The sequence below is a fragment of the Solanum pennellii genome, chromosome 5, assembly GCF_001406875.1.
Source record: "Solanum pennellii chromosome 5, SPENNV200".
Classification (NCBI taxonomy): Eukaryota; Viridiplantae; Streptophyta; class Magnoliopsida; order Solanales; family Solanaceae; genus Solanum; species Solanum pennellii.
In genome coordinates this window covers 75,693,315-75,711,346 of record NC_028641.1, presented here as the reverse complement: position 1 = coordinate 75,711,346, position 18,032 = coordinate 75,693,315, and the positions used below count along the sequence as shown (strand labels likewise).

The following is an 18,032-nucleotide window of genomic DNA, read 5'->3' as shown; positions in this document are numbered from 1 at the left end:
CATATATAAATGATCTTGGGACAATAATTTTTTGCTTGCTTATCTAATACCAAAAAATAAGTGAAAATAATCACTTTCATACCAAATACGAAATTCGAAAGCTGCAGATCATGTAATGACTAATTACCTAGATCAGACATTTACGTTCTTAAATATTACAGCATATTTGATTAAACAGTGAAATAAAAAGATGTTTTCTCCCTGATTAAAAGTTTAAACCAGGTGATTTGACCCGCAGTTTATTGGCAACATAGAGAAGGTGGCTGATATTAGAAGATGGATAATTTTGCAGTAGCTTCAAATTAGAAGTGAAATCACCACCAGCAAGTAAACGCCTTCGGACAATAATCAACATAGCACAGCAGATTCTGAGCAGTGTTTCCTGCAAGTTGTGATAATAATAATTGTCATTTAAAGTCAGTGAAATTACTTTGCCCAAAGAAAAAAGAAAGGACTTAAAAAATAAAAGTATGGAACATCAACTTTTAACCCCATGACATCTAACCTGAGGTCCTTCAGGATCACTTAGGAGAGTGTCCCATATAAGGAGACAATCTGGAAAGTTGAACTCTTGCGTCAAAAGGAGAGTTATCCACCTAAATGCATAGAACTGTGGATTCACCTGTAAACATCCAACAACGAACACATAAAAGATCAGTGTTAAGGTAATATCTCACACCTAAAGGAAAAATAAGAAAACGTGCTGAATTTACCGTACCAACTAAGCACATCCATCAGTAAAACCAACAATTCCGATGTAAGAAAGCACAAGGACAATCACAAACATATGGGATGTCTTAATACTTTAAATACACTAAAGATAGTAAAAACACTTGAGATACCCATACCAGATATGTACCTATAAGCGGATCTGTGTAACATAGCTTGCATTCAAAAAGTAAGGTTCTGGACAAGATTAAGCCTCCAGGTTGACAAGCACATTAACGCTGCATTTTTTTCTTTAAATAACTGACTATATTAATATTATAAAACATGCCATCAATAATGTAAATATGCAAATAACAGAATTAGCAAGCAGAGAGGGTGCGTAAATTAGATGTTCTCAAGACTGGACAAAAATGTTAACAGCCAATAATGCACTAAACAAGGAATCTTACGTTAGTTGTCACTTCAAGATGCCGCCATAGCTCTTCATCATGTTCTTTCAAAAGTTGAGATAGCCTTGTAATTGTGGAACGAATACCAACAACACTATTATCAAGTTGCTGACAAAAATTATCACGAAATCCACTCAACAACTCCACAAAGCAGAAGAAAGTATCTGCTTCTGCCATTGCCTGTATAATTTGCAGATAGAAACGATAAATAGACTGATTGATGAGGACCTCTGAAGCCTCAGTCTAGAAACAGCTGAAAAAATAACTGAGTCTAGAAAAATGATATAGCACACAAAAGGTTTTGCAAACGGAGTAGCAGTCTTCACCAAATGATCAATATACAGAACCACAACTATCATTATCACAGAGAACCAGAGCTACAAGGGAAAACCATAAGACAAAAGAGCAAGATAAAATTTAAAGAACCATGTTTAAAATAATTCAGTGGTCAAAGATTAGCAGTTGCAAGTATCAAAGAGTTCAGCTGGCCCCAAATTCTTTTGCAAAACATGGTTACCAGCTATCATGTTCTGGGAGTGACTACCCACAACCACAAAACGTCACTAAGGGAACAAAGCATCACTTAGACACTTACTGGATCTTCCTCATTGGGATCATTCCTGAACACATAGAAAAGTGGTGCTAAGATCTCATTCATGCCTTGCACATATCTAATACCAGGATTCAGTTTGGCAAATATAATGAGTATAATCCTCAAAGCATCCTGGAAACAAAAGATAGACTTGGTCAATCCACTGCCGTTTGTATTATAAATCCAGAAGACTAGCTCTTGCCTGGTTAGATTTTGCAGACGGTGTGTCTCCTGAGAAAAAGTGCAGGTCTGGATGGGTGCGCTTTACATCCCGATCAATCTGTTCAATAATCTCTGTGTCCTACAAGAAAATAGAGTAAGACAAATTATCAACAGTAATAAGTTTAGACATACTCCTGTCAACTTGACAAATTTTGCAGTTTCTTGTTGTCTTTTTCCATTTTGAAGGAATTAAAATGTTAATTGTGTACAAAAGACAGCCAGGATAGATGTGTCCAGTGTAATGTAAGTATGGGTGAGGAAAGAAATCAAACAAATAATCTATAATATATCACTAATACTAACAACATCGTCAAAGCGAAAATAAATTTAAAAAGCTGCTTTCAGAAGAATCTTGATCCATTTGTTCCCTCTCCGGGTCTATCATGGTCTTAATATAACAGTGCAGTATTCGACAGGGGTACCATACTTATAGGGGTTGTTTGGTTGGAGATATTAGGAAAAAGTATCTCAACATGAAGTTCTGTATGAAATGATGCAATGTTTGGTTGGAAGGATTTGGAACGCACAACTAATGTAGTGTTTGGTCAGCAGTATATGAAAAAAAAAGTCCCCTTATAAGGAATCAATGCTTGGTTGGCAGTACTAAATATATGAATTCAGCTATTTGGGAATTTTTATGTATTATTTTATGTGGGAATTGAGATAGAATGTGTCATAAGAATATGAGTATTAGTATTTAGTAATACAATGATAAAAGTATTTGTAGATGAAATGCAAATAAAACGATAAAAGTATTTGTAGATGAAATGCGCTTAAAGTAGGTAATCCCTACATAACATCCATGGGGGCTTTAAGTGCAAAGCGTAAATAAAGCGTGGACTTTAATGAAAAAAGGCGCAAAGGGAGAGAATAATACAAATATATATGTTTAGCCAAGACTAATAATTTATAAATATGAATGACAAATATATGACCAAAGAAATTGAAAAAATATTATGATAAAGTGAAATATCAATTATTTAGTGCACTTCTTCATAAGAGACTCATTGGCGAGGAAATATTTGCCTCAGAACCTTGATGACAACATTGAAGCGCACATAAAGCCCTCAACACGTTTTGAGCCTCGCTTCAGGGCTTAAGCGCACTTAAAGCGCGCCTTTGATAACACTAAATAGTCCATTAATACTCGCTATATAATACATCATGCATTATAATCCTTGCAGAACCAGCATACGAATCAAATGGCCCCTTTAAGGTACATTTACAGAAAACAGAATGAACGAAATAGATCGTGACATTCGGTTTTGAGGACTCGTCTTGAAGACATGTATTCTTATGCTCCACAATGGTGCTCTAACAGAAGAACCCCAACATAATCTTAGAGGTAGGTACTGGGGGAAAAGATCATTTGAAAAAAGGTGGTACCTGGAAGAACTGATTCCAAATGCTACTTTTTCCAAGACTCAAAGGATGCTCTTCCTGAGTTACTTTTGATCTTGAGAGTAAACCTTTGCCTTCAATGTCTGTTTCTGTTCCATCATTCTCAAGACTTGCAGACTTCTCCAACCTCCTCGCAATCTCTGACTGCCTAGCCATAACAACATTCAGGAAACTTCTGTACTTGAAAACAAATGATGCTTCCAGAATAACAAAACTATAGTATACATGAATTATTGATTCCATGAGAACACTTTTCTTTTTATAGGCATTGATTCTATGATGGCATTTTTTACAATCTTTTTTTACACATTAACCTTCTAATAATACCAAGGGGACTAAATAGCATGAGCAATAAGCAATCCGCGCAAGAATATGTCTATAATGTTCTGCGCAGAAAAGAGAAGGAAAACTACAAAATTAGTTATTGGAAAAAAAGTCTGTGTTTCAAAAACAATATTTGTTATAGTAGTTAACCATATTTAAATACTTTTAAACAGCTCTACGTAGGGGATTTAAGGACTCATATTTCAAACTCTCTACTTTGAGTGATCACATTTCAACCCTCCCAAATATCAACTATAAATACCTTTCAATCCTAACTTCATTTTTCACCATTGAAGCTCTCAGTTCTTTCTCTTGACAATCTACCAAAACTCTCAATTATCAATTATGAAATTATTTATTAGTACTTGATGTAAGCAAAATTAAGATCCAAACCTTTCAGTTCAAGATCACGTTCAAATTTCAATTTACAGTTATTATCTTAATTTATGTTGTCACTCTAGCATTTTGGTACACCAGTTTCACCAGCTCTCAGTATTTTAGATTCAATATTTATCTGATTAGCTCTACATTATTAAATTTTTAATTTTATTTTTGTCTTCTGCTCATTTTTTTATATATATTTTGGTAATCTAAAAGTAACGGTAAAGCTCCAACTGGCAGTTCTTGTAATCAATGGTTACAACCCCCTCCACCTATGAAAGATGATTTTTATTGTTTTGCCAGGAATGAGAAGTACCGACAGACAAAGGAGGGGTAAACATGACTATAAAGGTCTTTATGGTATTTTAGTTTATTCTAAGTTGTAAAAAAACAGAACTTACAGGGTTCATAAGGAGCTCCTCTTTAAATTGCTTGTACTGAGGCCTCTTCTTAGCCAGTTCTGTTGGCCATAACGCTTTCTCAGTTGGCAAATACCCCAACAGTAGCTGCACAAAGACATGCACTCGAGATGATCCATATACTTGAAAGATATCCAAGATGAGACCTTTTACTATCCACAAATTTCTAGAAAAAGAATTTTCTCTAACTTCAACCAAAACGAATGCCAGAAATTAATGTCTTATAATATTAAGTTGTGCGACACAGTTTGTACCTTCCATACTATAGCACGAATGCCAGGTCCATCTGGTATCCCTTGTGATGCTAGCCTCCGGACTTCCCCCAAATTAATAATCTTCCTTGACAACTACATCATATAAAAACGAATCAGTTGAGTAGGAACAAGAAGAACAAATCCCAATCGGCCTTCCTATCATAAAACTAGCTACTCTTTGCGATGTCCCCAATATAAGGTCTTTTCAACGCTCGAGCAGCATAATAATTTATTGCCATTGTACTTATTTAAAAGACAAAAGAGACTTAAAAATGTCATTGGCTACCTAAAGGTTTCTCATATACATGGTGGACGATACGACCAAGTTATGCAACCCCACAAGATTTAACTTATATGCACTAACAATGTAAAGATGTTTTACATTATCCATGTAGTTTGACATATTATTACATGGTACAACAAAAAATTGGGGTTTGGGGAGGGTAGAGTGTATGCAGACTTTACCTTACCATACCCTGGGAGGTAGAGAGGTTATTTCTAATAGACCATTGGCTCAAGGAAATATATTATAACATGGTACTTAACCTTATTTCTCAGATTACAAATCACAATTGGTTACTTGGAATTATCTTTTCAGCTGTGTATAGAGTAAAATGCGCAGTCTAGTATAAAAGTTGAAAGGTTGTTTGGTTGGAAAGATTAAGAAAAAGAATCCCTCCCATATCAAAATTTGGTACTTTTTGTCCTCTGTTTGGTGGCCATTTTTTATTTCTGGTTTAACTAATACAGTTATACATCAATTCAGATAGTATATATTTTTGAAATCTTTTTTATATTATAATACAAGGGAGGGAAGGGGAATGGGGAAGGGAAGTTTGCCACCAACCGGTGCAGCACCACTGCAAAAATTGTTCTGTTTTAATGCATTTACCCTGAGGACCTGGAATTTTGATGCATACATTTTAATCATAAAAGGTCTCTGTATCAACAGCATTTCAAACTAGCCGTGGAAGTGTATAATATTAACTCTAGTATATGATATAACTCCAGGCAGGGGATCGAACACTTACCAACATCAGATATCATATTACACTTCATATTATGTACATAGGATAGCTAATACAATATTAAACCATAAAACTAATTAATCTCCCTATAAACAATTCTACATTATAATCCATGATACAACCAGTATATGAACCAAATGACCTCGTAACAAGTGTATAAATTAAAGCTCTATCCCAGCAACAACAACAAATCCAATGTAGTCCCACAAGTAAGGTCTACCGAGGGTATCTACGCAGCCATACCCCTATATCGTGAACGTAGAGGGACTGTTTCCAAAGAAACCTTGGCTCAAGTTAAGCATATCAGGAAAACATTACGAATGAGGAAATACAGTAGTGAAAAAGTCATGCTGGAATAGTGAAGATAAGAACACTAGCAATATAACATAAGCAAAGGTAACAAAGAACTTCATCAGAATAGGTAATCAAAACAACAGGTGATAGAAATGGAATAATAAGACAGTAGAAGAGTAATTAATTACTATAATAATAATACTGATATAGAAAACTAGACAATGCTCAACTAGCTACTAACATTCTTCCCTAATTCTCAACCTCCATATATCCTCGACTACCTACTAACATTCTACCCTAATTCTCGACCTCCATATATCATATTAAGGTATGTATTCAAAAGAGAGAAGTTAGTGACCTCTTGAGAAAGCTGAGCCTGGCGAGAGATATCCTCAGTTGAAGAGATACCAGATGTCGTAGTACAACTAGCTGAGCTCCCATTTTCACCGTCACTACAGAAATTACTACTATTATTACCATTTAAAGGACCAACAATTTCCGCCTTAGGGCTCGGAGGCGGCACAGGATGCGTTTCAGCTCTAATTACAGCAGGCGGCGGCATTGGAACTGGCAAATTTACCGGAGACTCTGCACTAACCGATGATTTTACAGCTGAATTCTTTGAGCGAGTCATATCCTCACTGTCAATTGAAGTCTTCGCAGGAGTTAACGATTGTTGTGGTGACGGCGAACGAGAAGACCAGAGAGAATTGTTGAGCCAATCGGGAACGTGATTCTTCGCCATTCTCGATTTTTTCAGAGCGAAATTGAAATGAAGAATCGGAGAGTAGTGGAAGAAGAATTGAACTTATACGTGAAGCAGTTGGAAAATTGGGGGCGCCATTGATGATGATCAGCGAGTTTTGGAGCAGCGAGAATGAGGAGTCAGAGAAATGGTATGGGAGGTTGGGAATATATCACGTGAGTATCTCGTGATATTAACTTTCTTATTTTCTTTTATGATCGTGTTTGATGCAGTGAATGAGACTATTACAATCTTTAACGAAAGATATTGGAGTTTCGATTTGAATGAGGTCAAGGATAGGAAATTGAACATTTTCTTTATGTCTTTCGAATACTCAAATAACAACACAAATATTAAATATCAATTAAAAAAATATATATATGTGAGAATTTTTTTTAAAATAATACTCCAAACAATGTGAATTTAAAATAATGTCGCGTCAATTTTGAATACTCAAATAACAACACAAATATTAAATATCAATTAAAAAAATATATATACATGAGAATTTTTTTTCTAAATAATGCTCCAAACAATGTGAATTTGAAATAGTGGACAACGTATGAATACCAACTAGGAAAACCAAAAAATAAAAACAAAAACACGTGAGAATAAGAGTATTCGGTAGGAAGGATTTTTTTAATACTAAGTAAATATATTATTTTTAAAATACCTTTATATAACTTAAATAGTTATTATGAAAATTTGAGGGTGAGTTATATAAGGATGTGGAATGATGGGGATACGAGGGTAAAGAAGATGGGTCGGGGAATGAAAAAGACACGATCAACGTAAAATACTATATGCATAAATTATTTTTGTTAATTTCACTAAAAATGATATTTTTCTTATTGTTGAAATATATGATCGTAGAAATAGCAAAATGTAATTACCAGATCAATACAGAAACAAAGTGTTAATCAGATTAAACTTTTAAAATTTCGTATTTCACATTGCATCGACTCGAATGTATCAGAAAATCAGATATTTAATAATCACTGAACATTCTAAAGGAATGTTTTGAAATCTATTGGTATCTTTGCAATAATCATAAATCATATTTTTGCTTCTAATATCTTTATATGATTTTTCTTGATCAAGAGTTAATTTCCATAATTTCTTAGAATTCCACCACCACTTTGTTGAATTGCAATTTAAACTATGATAATTAGAAGGGCAACCTTCAATGTTGAAGCCTTGAAATTTAGCTATGAATGGAGAATTTGACCAATTAATTTTTTGACTTCCATTTTCTGTTGCCCAACTTTCTCCATTCCATATAGTGGCTTCTGATTGCATTGGTTGTGTAGGGTATCCAATTCCTCTATATGATTTGTTCTTATAAACCCTAATTGGTATTTCATCTACAAAAAAACTTAAAATAAACAAATCAATTAGACAATAAATATTAAATTGTAAATGTCATCGAGAGGTACGTCGAGATCCAATGACTTCTAATTAAAAAGCCTCGATTTCATCAGACTTAAGAATAAAAGACTTTTTGCTATAGAAGAAATTTACGTCTTACTCTACTCCTAAATAAATACAATATCAAAGGTCACGAAAAGATCTAAACAACCAAATTGAGTAATAAATTAGCACAAAATTCTAAGAAATGTGAAAATTATATTACTTTCCTTAATAGGCCTACCCAATGAGGATCCAATTTAATCAGACTAGTAAGCTTTGAATACTGAATGATTAAATTGAAAGAACCTATTGGTTGATCTAACTTTTAACTTGCTACATTTAGATTAATCTATTTTCTTAATTTTGGAAAGGAACATTACTATGTAGTTATTATCAAAGCGTAAATTAGAGGTTTGAAGTTCGAGTAAGAGTGTTAAAATTGAACTTTTTGATACAAATTCAAATTTATAAAATTATAAAGTGAATATCAGATAGTGAATGAATATCGAAAAGAAAAATGAACTTACACAATGTGATGTGAATTCCATAGGATTGAGTACTCATGAAAGTTTGTTGTTGGATCAAACCAAAGTTGAATTCTTTCTTCTCTATCACCAATACCATTTGCAAATACATTTGTTTGCAATATGTATGGTTTCCCTTTTCTATTACCTAGAAACTCGAAATCCAATTCATCATGGTGGCTTGTATGTGAATGTAGCTGCCAAAAGATCAAATAATTTACTTTTTAGAGTAACTTAAAATTAAATAACAATTTCCACAATATGATTTTTTAGAGTTTTAAATGAAATGAAGTATTTAATAACTACTACATTAAAGAAAAATCGGCTATATGAATTCTCATTGTCTATGTTACTCTATTTATGTTTGCGGCCTTCAATCTAACATTTATTTATTTTTTAAAAAGAGTTTATCTAGTACTAGAAGGAAGAGGGGTCCTGAAGCAATGGTATAATTGTCTTCGTGTGACCTTAGATCACGATATTGAATCGTAAAAGTAACCACAATAATTGTATTAGGTTGATTGTCTGTCTATTATCACACCCATTAGGATACGATCCTTTCTCAAATTCTACTTGAACGCAATATTTTTATCACCGAACTTGATGAATATTTGTAAAATGGTAAAAAAACTAAATTATTTTAACTCTTCAAGAAGTGAACAATTGAATGTATATATGTGTACTTACATAAAATGTTGTCACTACTCCAGCTGAGTCTTTGCTTGGTAGCTTTATTCTCATTTTAAATGATCCAGAGCCATAACTTTGTTTGGACTCAATTCCACATCCTGCATAATTTATTTATTTATTTTTAAAAAATCATTTGGTATTTAGAAACTAAGAAAACAAAAACTTAAAATAAAAAAACAATAGAAAAGAAGAAAAATCATATTATCCTCTTACTATTTGAAATTAAGTAATTTTATCATCCATTAAATTTTTCGTTTTAACTTTAATTTATCCATAACGAAAAAACTCTATTTTTTTCCTTTTACCCCACTAGAGCACCAAGTTGATAGTCATTTTAAATAGTAGAGACACGTGGAATCCAACTATTTCACTCTAGAGCTACGTTAATATTAGCAAAGGCAAATACAAGATAATATGTGAACAAAAGAGAATGAACAATTGAACAATTTCTCATAGTAAAGGGACAAAACTTGACACATCACCTTATTTAAATGACATAATGTAGGTATAGGTTTTAATCTGGTATCAGCTATCAACTAAACACTTCAACTTTAAAGATGCATGTTTAGACTTTTTAAATCTATTTTAATGTGTCAGTTGAACACTCCATCAAACCAAATGATCATCTAGATATCTCCAAGAATTATGTGTTATATCAGTACTGGATATCCACGCACGAAATATAATAAAGACGAGTTGAGATGTTTAGACGTGCATTTTCAAAATTGAAGTGTAAAAGCAATAAAACAAAGAAGAAAGAGAACTACAAAGGTAAGATCACCAGAAAATTTATCAAGAGATAGCTGAATTTCTTCTCCATTTTTCAATAACTTCACATTGTTGTTCCCCCAAGAAATGTTGTATTTTTTATCAAATGGTAAAGCTAGACCTTCAAAAACTCTAGTTAATAATAAAAGAGCACTTAGACTTATTAGATGAAAACCCATTCAGTAATTTAACAAAGTTGCACTGAGACTTGTTTCTTGTAGTTGTGTTGAATTAATAGGGGAAGAGTTCTAAAGTAACCTAAATTGAGTAATTAGATAAATAAATATTCTTTTAATAACTGAAAATTGATAGCTATGATAATAAAGTTTTATACTTAAGTAACTGAACTTTACTCACAGTAAATTTACTGAATTTTACCTACTTTAACCAAAAAAAAACTATTTTTTGTCATTAAGGTAACTAAATTTTACCTTTATAAGCAGGGGCAGAACCAGAATGGTGGGGTTCGATGAAAAATTGTATTATATATCTAAGGCTATATATACTGTTTTTATTTCTCTATAGTTTGAATCTTTTTAAGCGAAATTTCTTTTTCCACCTCTGTTTTATAACAAAGAGATTATTTAACTACTTACTATAGTTTCTTTACTGTTATAAGTAACAAAAAGACTTTACGGTTATAAAAACAACAACATACCAAGTGTAAATGTGTAATATCACAAGTGGCGTTTAGAGAGGTATGATGTACATATAATCATATCTTAGCCATATTTTCATGGGGTAGATAAACGGTTTCTAATAGACCATCGACTCAAAAGAGTAAAAAGTTTTCAAAGCAGGATTGCAAATTACATAAAAAGTGTTCCTTGATGAATATAACTGATCTAAATTTGTAATTTAATTTGCTTACTTCAACTTTCAGGTCTGAAGGGAGTCTTGAAGTAACGATAAAGTTATTTCTGTGTGACCTATAAGTCACTGATTCGAGCTTTGTCCACCAAGTTTTCCGTTCAGCCTTCAACCTGAACTTTAGCTCTCATTTTCTTCTCAACCTTGGCGCGTTCAACAGGATATGCCGATCACGCTCCCTGAGCACTCGATCCACATCCATTGAGTTCGATTCAACAGGTAACTGAGCATAAAAATCACTCTTCTTTCCCTCGAAATCGCGATCATTTTGATTTGATGCAGTTGTCAATAAACGAAAATGTTGTTTTTTCCCCTTGATATCATGGCCATTAATTCGCTTCGAGGCAGCAGTTGATTGTACATGATTTTGCTTCTTTTTTTCCCTTTATAAAACTCCAGAAGTTGTGTTCCTGATCCTCCTTGCCCTTATCTCTGTTAACTTCTGTTAGGATCCAATCCACACACATATTTGATCGAACGAAGAACATAAAAATTTTCGAGAGAGAAACCAATAGTTTGTGGTAACACCCCGTGGATAAACTTCCACGGCGGTGGGGTATATATTAATAATTCAGAGTATGAACAGTTAAAGAGAATAAATGGAGAATGAACAGTATCTTCTTCAGAAGAATTTTCAGATTCGGGCATTTTGTATCTTCGTCTTTCATCTATTGTTACCCACGGTGCAACCCCTAAAGCATCATTGGTTAAATCATCAATACAGTTAATTTCGTCGAAAATGTGTGAATGCACCTTAGAATTCTTCAATTTTACATCCAATCCTTTAGTTGGAGGGTATTTAGGCAAACTAAATGAATCGGAAGCAAATGGTTCAACTTTGAAAAATTTGTGATCCAGAGCCAATAGCAGCAGTCCCTCTGCACTGTGGTTCTACAGAAAGCAGAATTTGCATAAGTTCCAGAGCAGCAACAGGAAAATCATGAAATGTTTCTTCAATTTTCGCGTTGTAAGGTACTTTCTGTTTCAAAATTGCTGCATTAGACGAATTGTTTCAATTTCGTTATTAACTTGCAAAATTCTTCGCCATTAAACAATTCTCCGAGTACACAACCAATACTCCATAGATCCATTTCAATTCCATAAAAACACGATCCAATTAACAGTTCTGGTGCTCTATACCAAAGAGTCCCAATGCAGCTAGTCAAAAGGACATTAAGCTTGGATTTGGAAAGTGTAGACAGGCCAAAGTCTGCAATTTTCAGGATACCGCGGTTATCAAGTAATAGATTTGAAGTGGTTATGTCTCGATGAAGGATTCCTCGACTATGTACATGACTAATTCCATTTAGAAGTTGTTTCAGGTAACATTTGATCTGTGATTCGGAGAAGAATACACCGGGGATTGATAGAAGTCCTTTAAGATCATGTTCCATATACTCGAAAATAAGATATAAACAACCAGACATAATACATGATGTGATGATCAACCCTTCCAATTTGATAACATTTTCATGATCCAGCCTTCGTAAAATGTTGATTTCCTTCCTCATAAATTCGACATTGTCAAACTTCAATTGTTTCAGAGCAACTGTTTTGTTGTTTTCGAGGTCACGAACTTTGTAGACAGTACTGTAAGCTCCATAACCAATCTTATCAAGCATATGGAACGATTCGAGTTTTCTAGGAAGCCATCCATGGATAGCTTCAGTGCCCGCTGCAACAAGCCAAGCAGGCCATCCTGCTGCAATCTGTTCATCTACCATTGCATTTGGGATACTTCTGCTGGTTCTAGGTACATTTTGTTTCTCATAAGTTAGATCCAACTGTTATAAAATCGTTCGATTTCACATAGTAAGTTCGATTTCACATAATCTAGATAAACTATCTATTCATATTAAGTGGATTTCTTATTACAAATACATGATTTTTGGCAAGAGCTATTCGTTCTATCGAAGTTATAACTAGAAGTCTAGCTCCGCCCCTTGATATGTTTATTTTCATCCAGTATACTAATTCAATTCTCGAAAAAGGAACAAATCATATTATCTTTCTTAAAATACTACATTCTAAAGTATGTAACTTCCTTGATCAATTACACTATCAAAATTTGAAAATAAAAGATGGGTGTTGATACTGGAGATAACTCACTCTCCCCTCCCTTTCCTTCTGTGCGTGTATACCAAAAAATTATCATAAATTAAGAAATCTATATCAAGTTTCTTCGTAGAATAAAATGTATGCCTCAGAGCGAAGAACGTCTTTTAATGAAACCTCACGAACATGAGTATCACTTGCATAATACCAGACAAAATCTTCCGCATTCTCTTCTTTCCCTGTGATCTTGGGACCTCCTCTAACATATGCAACATAATGACCTCCCCTCATCGTCCCCGAATGTACTACTACACCAATAAGCTGGTATTTGTATGTATCCTTCTGCAGGTACCTGCAAAGGCGATCATCAGGCTGTTTCAGCAGAGACATTCCATTTTGCAGAAACTTAATAGAAAAAATGACATACTGCATGTGCATTCAACATATGGTTATTTGATCGACAAATCTTTGAAATCACTAACGTACTTTGGATGGCATAATAACTTTGTTCCCAACCAAACGACCTCTAACTCTCTAGAATGCATCTCCACAGTACAAGCTTTTGGCTGACACCCTCGCTATCATAAACAAATAGCAATATAGGATACACCCTGGACCTCATCTTGTATTGTGTATTAAAAAGATTAAAAAAAAAGTTTTTAAGGGCATTAGCAGTTTACTGAAACAACTTGCTGCTGAGGAATATCAAGTACAAGTGGATTATATGAGAAAAAAAGCTCGGGACCATAGCTGTATTTTCTCTCTTTTTGTGGTAAAACATGTCGGATAAAAAGCAAGGGTGGTAAGTTATGTTACACGGATACACACGCACAAAGCATTACTTCCTCCATCCCACTTTATTTGATGTTACTCGAGTGAGCATAGAGTCAAGAAAGAAACACTTTTGAAACTTATGGTCTAAAACAAGTCATAGATACTTATGTGGCTATTAATTATCTCAATAAGGTAAAATGAGAAGTTTAAAGTTAGATTATTTCTAAATAGGATGTTTACATTCTACACTTTTATACTGTCTGTGAACGATTATGTAGAAGGTACAAGTTTGTTATAAATGTCTTGTGCTGAAGTTCTCAAACATGCAGGATATTCAAAGAAATATTAAATGAATGTCAAAGTAACATCGAATGTTAGAGTGTAATAGCATCAATGACAAGTTCTGTCTCAAAAGATTCCATGACTTCACTATTATGGACTCCAAAGTTTTTGGCCGTTATTTGTTGATTTTTTGCATAAAATATGACACAAAATAATAGAATCAGTCTAATGAACAAGGGATACACAAAAGTCCATAAATGATTAAATGCCCAAAATGAAGGAGAATCAACAAACCTGGTGTCAACATATGGTTTCAGATCAACTGCTTCTCTAAAATTGACATGGCAACTCAGCTTACTCAAGCGCCCCCGAGCATCTTGACGGAACCTCTTTAGATGAATTGACAAAATAGGAGGGACCTTATCAATTAGGATCCGCTTAGTTGCATCTCTTTCAACTCTAACTCTTTTATAGTCTGTCTCCTCATTCTCACTTTCTTCAGATTCAGATATATCAGAAATCAGCGGAGCTTCCAGCAATTGAACTTTATTGGTCTGATAGTCTCTATTCACTTGACTGCTAGTTTCACTGTGATTTTCCTGTGTGCCGTTTTCCGATAGCGAAGACCCTGAATCTCGAGCAGCTCGAGGGCTGGTTCCCTTTGGGAATGTTCCTGAAGAAGACACACCATCTGAATTTTTGTCCTCGTGTCCATTTACCATGCTATGTGATCTAGGCTTCGTCAATTTATTCTTAGATCTCATTCTCTTTTCTTTTAGAACTTTTGTGCAATTTTCACATTGCCAAGCATGTTCACTTTTGGAAAGAAGCTCAGGCTTTGTAAAATAAGCCAAACAACTCTTCACTGATACAGGAGCATCTGTATTATCAAGCTCTTCCGGATCAGACATGCTGATGTTTGAAACAGTAAAACTAGCTTCTCTCAGTCCATTGGCCTGAGAAACAGAAGCATTGCACAAAGACTGTGCATCAGACTCAGGCTCATTAAATGAAACTTCTTCCCTACCAACAGCAGCTGAGGATACCTCACAACCTTCATTTAACATGTCGCCAGCAGTTGAGGTAACTTCTTTGTATGGAAGTAACAGAATCTCTGACTCTTGTAGTTGTAACGGGGCTTCATCTTCCGATAACCTCGTAAATGAATCTGTTCCAAGATTTGAATCCACAGAGCTGATCTTTTCAGACTCTTTAATCAGTAACTTTTTACTGAATTCAGAAGCTATATCACAGTCTGGTGATTTGGATTGTCCTTGGTCATCCAAACACATTAAATCATTAGGAGAACGAGTGCTGTTTGTACATGTCAACTTCATCTCTGTATCAGAGTCCAGATTATTTTGCAAAGGGTCAACAGATTGAACAGATCCAGTTTCAGAACCCTGATTAGTCAGGATGTGATCAACTTCTGAAGCTCCGTCATCACCATTTGGCAGTGTTTCCTGTTCGAGAAAATCTAACCATGTCGAGTCATCCACCATCGGCAACTGCCTAGTCACACCCTCGCAAGTTTCCTCATTACGGGACTTTTGAGTGAAACATGAGTCCTGTGAAGTTAAACCCGTATTATCAGCCATAACACCAGCATCAATGGATTCTAGCGATGTATCAGAAGGAAGTATCATTCCTTCAGTGACAGGTACTCTAGGATACACATGGCTGAGAGATTTCTCTCCATTTCGTTGAGAATTGAGAGAAGCTGCATCTCTGCTAACGTTAGAAAAAACTTTTCCACTTCTCTTTGGAGGTTTTGATATTTTGGCATGGGAGACTGATTGAGCTCCTTTAGAAGGAGGTTTTTTAGTCTGAACAGGCAAGGAGAGATCCAAGAATGGTTCATAGACTACTGAAGTGTGCCCACATTCAAGACAGCTAACAGTGCTAGAGAGTCGACCACCAAAAATCTCATCGACAAATGTTGGACATGAACTCCGGGATTTACCGTCATCCTGAGAAGATTTGATTAGCTTTCTGCGGGTCAATGCCTCAGTACACAGACGATCAAGTAAACAGCGAAGCAATTCGTGACTGTCCTGCTGTTGGTATCCTCGAAACTGTGGAGCTTTGGTACATATTGAACCAAACAAAGATTTTGGATTAACAGATCCTTTCAACGCAGCTTCATTGCTTGTGTCAATAAAGAGCTTCTTCAGATCAGCGGTAAGAGGACCAGCAAAACCATCAAACTTAAGAAAGTAATCCCTTAGTCTATTCATTGCCAGTAGGTTCTGCATTATTGAATTGAAAAAACATGTGTTCCCTAAATTAACCAATCCCCTAATGGCACAACCACCTTTTCCATCAGCACTTATAGAAGCAGAAGCTTCTGATTTAATTTCGCTAGTGACACTCCCACTCCCGAACCAAACAGCTTCCACATCAGTAGTAGGCCCTTCAGACGGACGCCTTTTAATCATCTTTGCAATGTCGTCAAGTACATCTTTTTGTTCACTGCCATCCTCTACTTTTTTAGCATGAAGTAGTGTGTTGCACAGAAAACACCAGCGCAATTGAGGATTTTCAAACTGCACAGCGAGAGGGTGATGGTATTGTCTTGCATGCCGAACTGCATGGCTCTGAGGTGTAGTAGGCAACCCAACACCTCCACACGAGAAATGGCCGCATCCTAAACAGACCCAATTGGCTATAGACTTCTGCTTGGGATCTGCACTTCCCTTCTTTTTTCCATGCTTACCTTTTGTCCTACTAGCTTGTCTATCAGCTGCTCCTTCCCTGCAATCCTCACACCTAACAGGTTCCGAAGACTCAAGTTTAGCGGAGACTTTGCCCACATCAATAACCTTATCAACATGTGGACATCCTTTTCTATCATTTACAACAACAACCGCAACATCAGGAGTATCAATATTCGGACTGCTCTTTTCATCAATAAGATTTGCAGATGCAACGGGATTTCGCGTCTCCTTGACACCACTTCTAGCCCTTTTTTTAGCCCTTTTCCCCATTATTCCCTTAAAAAGACCACAAAATGGATTTAATTAGCATACACTGACGGTGCAAATGATTTATATACTAATTGTTCAATTTAACTGGTTACATAGTAGGGTAGTTAGAACATTTTTCAGGCTACCAATCTGCAACAAACAGAGACATTTACTTGTGATTAGCTTGTCAATGATCCAACAACAACATCCCCCGTGTAGTTTCACAAAGAGGGGCCTGGGAGGGTATAGGTACACATACCTTACCTTTACCGTAGAAGTTTAAAAGTTGTTTCTAATAGACCCTCGACTCAAGAAAAAAAGAATTCAAAGCAGTCCAGACAAATAAGTAATGGAAGTACAAGAAACAACAGATAGTAACAAAACAATACTAGAACAATACTAGGAGTACTAGTATGAACAGACAGCAAGACAATGCACATCTACCGACTACTCGATTTTCAATGACCATATTGCATAAGTTAGAGTTAGACATGATAGTGTACACAAGAGTTAAGCTCAAACCAAATAGGCAAATACAGTTTTAAACATTCTATATATAACTGGAAACTCACAGAAGCACAAAGTTCTAATTAACACAATCAACAACAACAAATTGCTAGCAAAAAATTCGATTTTCATTCAAAATATACCCAAAAAAAAAATCTTTGATACATAAAAACCTAAATAAAAGCATAAATAGACTAAAGATCATTCATTTCAAATCTTTACATTACATCCATGGATTATAGTGCAAAGGATATTCATATACAAGTTAAAGAGAAGGGATTTTCCAGAGATTTACCAATAACTATATGGAGAAAAAAGGTGAGAGATTTGTTCAGTCAATTTTCAAAAAATTTATCAATTGACTCATCATTGGGGTTGTGGTGTGGGGGCTTTTTGGGGGTGGGGGGG

At 35.0% G+C, this 18,032-nt stretch overlaps 4 protein-coding genes across 4 annotated transcripts; all 4 read right to left on the bottom strand.

Moving 5' to 3' along the window:
* Positions 1-74: 74 nt before the first annotated feature.
* Positions 75-6,957, bottom strand: LOC107020443 (TBC1 domain family member 13-like). Its single transcript, XM_015220807.2, has 9 exons — positions 6,392-6,957; positions 4,712-4,804; positions 4,440-4,544; positions 3,319-3,477; positions 1,913-2,011; positions 1,714-1,842; positions 1,119-1,298; positions 506-622; positions 75-382 (listed from the first exon to the last, which is right to left on the bottom strand). Exons 1-9 carry the CDS (start codon positions 6,776-6,778, stop codon positions 206-208), a joined length of 1,446 nt encoding a protein of 481 aa, XP_015076293.1. The 5' UTR covers positions 6,779-6,957; the 3' UTR covers positions 75-205.
* Positions 6,958-7,750: 793 nt separating this feature from the next.
* On the bottom strand, positions 7,751-10,349 carry LOC114077213 (xyloglucan endotransglucosylase/hydrolase protein 2-like). The gene is made up of 4 exons (XM_027916905.1): positions 10,184-10,349; positions 9,400-9,500; positions 8,716-8,909; positions 7,751-8,153 (listed from the first exon to the last, which is right to left on the bottom strand). Exons 1-4 carry the CDS (start codon positions 10,347-10,349, stop codon positions 7,751-7,753), a joined length of 864 nt encoding a protein of 287 aa, XP_027772706.1.
* Positions 10,350-11,169: 820 nt separating this feature from the next.
* On the bottom strand, positions 11,170-12,906 carry LOC114077375 (probable serine/threonine-protein kinase At1g09600). Its single transcript, XM_027917354.1, has one exon. The coding sequence runs from the start codon at positions 12,762-12,764 to the stop codon at positions 12,039-12,041; it is 726 nt and encodes a 241-aa protein (XP_027773155.1). The 5' UTR covers positions 12,765-12,906; the 3' UTR covers positions 11,170-12,038.
* Positions 12,907-13,019: 113 nt separating this feature from the next.
* On the bottom strand, positions 13,020-18,019 carry LOC107018776 (ubiquitin carboxyl-terminal hydrolase 2). The gene is made up of 3 exons (XM_015219343.2): positions 17,920-18,019; positions 14,446-17,144; positions 13,020-13,447 (listed from the first exon to the last, which is right to left on the bottom strand). The coding sequence occupies exons 2-3, from the start codon at positions 17,136-17,138 to the stop codon at positions 13,213-13,215; spliced, it is 2,928 nt and encodes a 975-aa protein (XP_015074829.1). The 5' UTR covers positions 17,139-17,144; positions 17,920-18,019; the 3' UTR covers positions 13,020-13,212.
* Between the last annotated feature and the right edge of the window lie 13 nt (positions 18,020-18,032).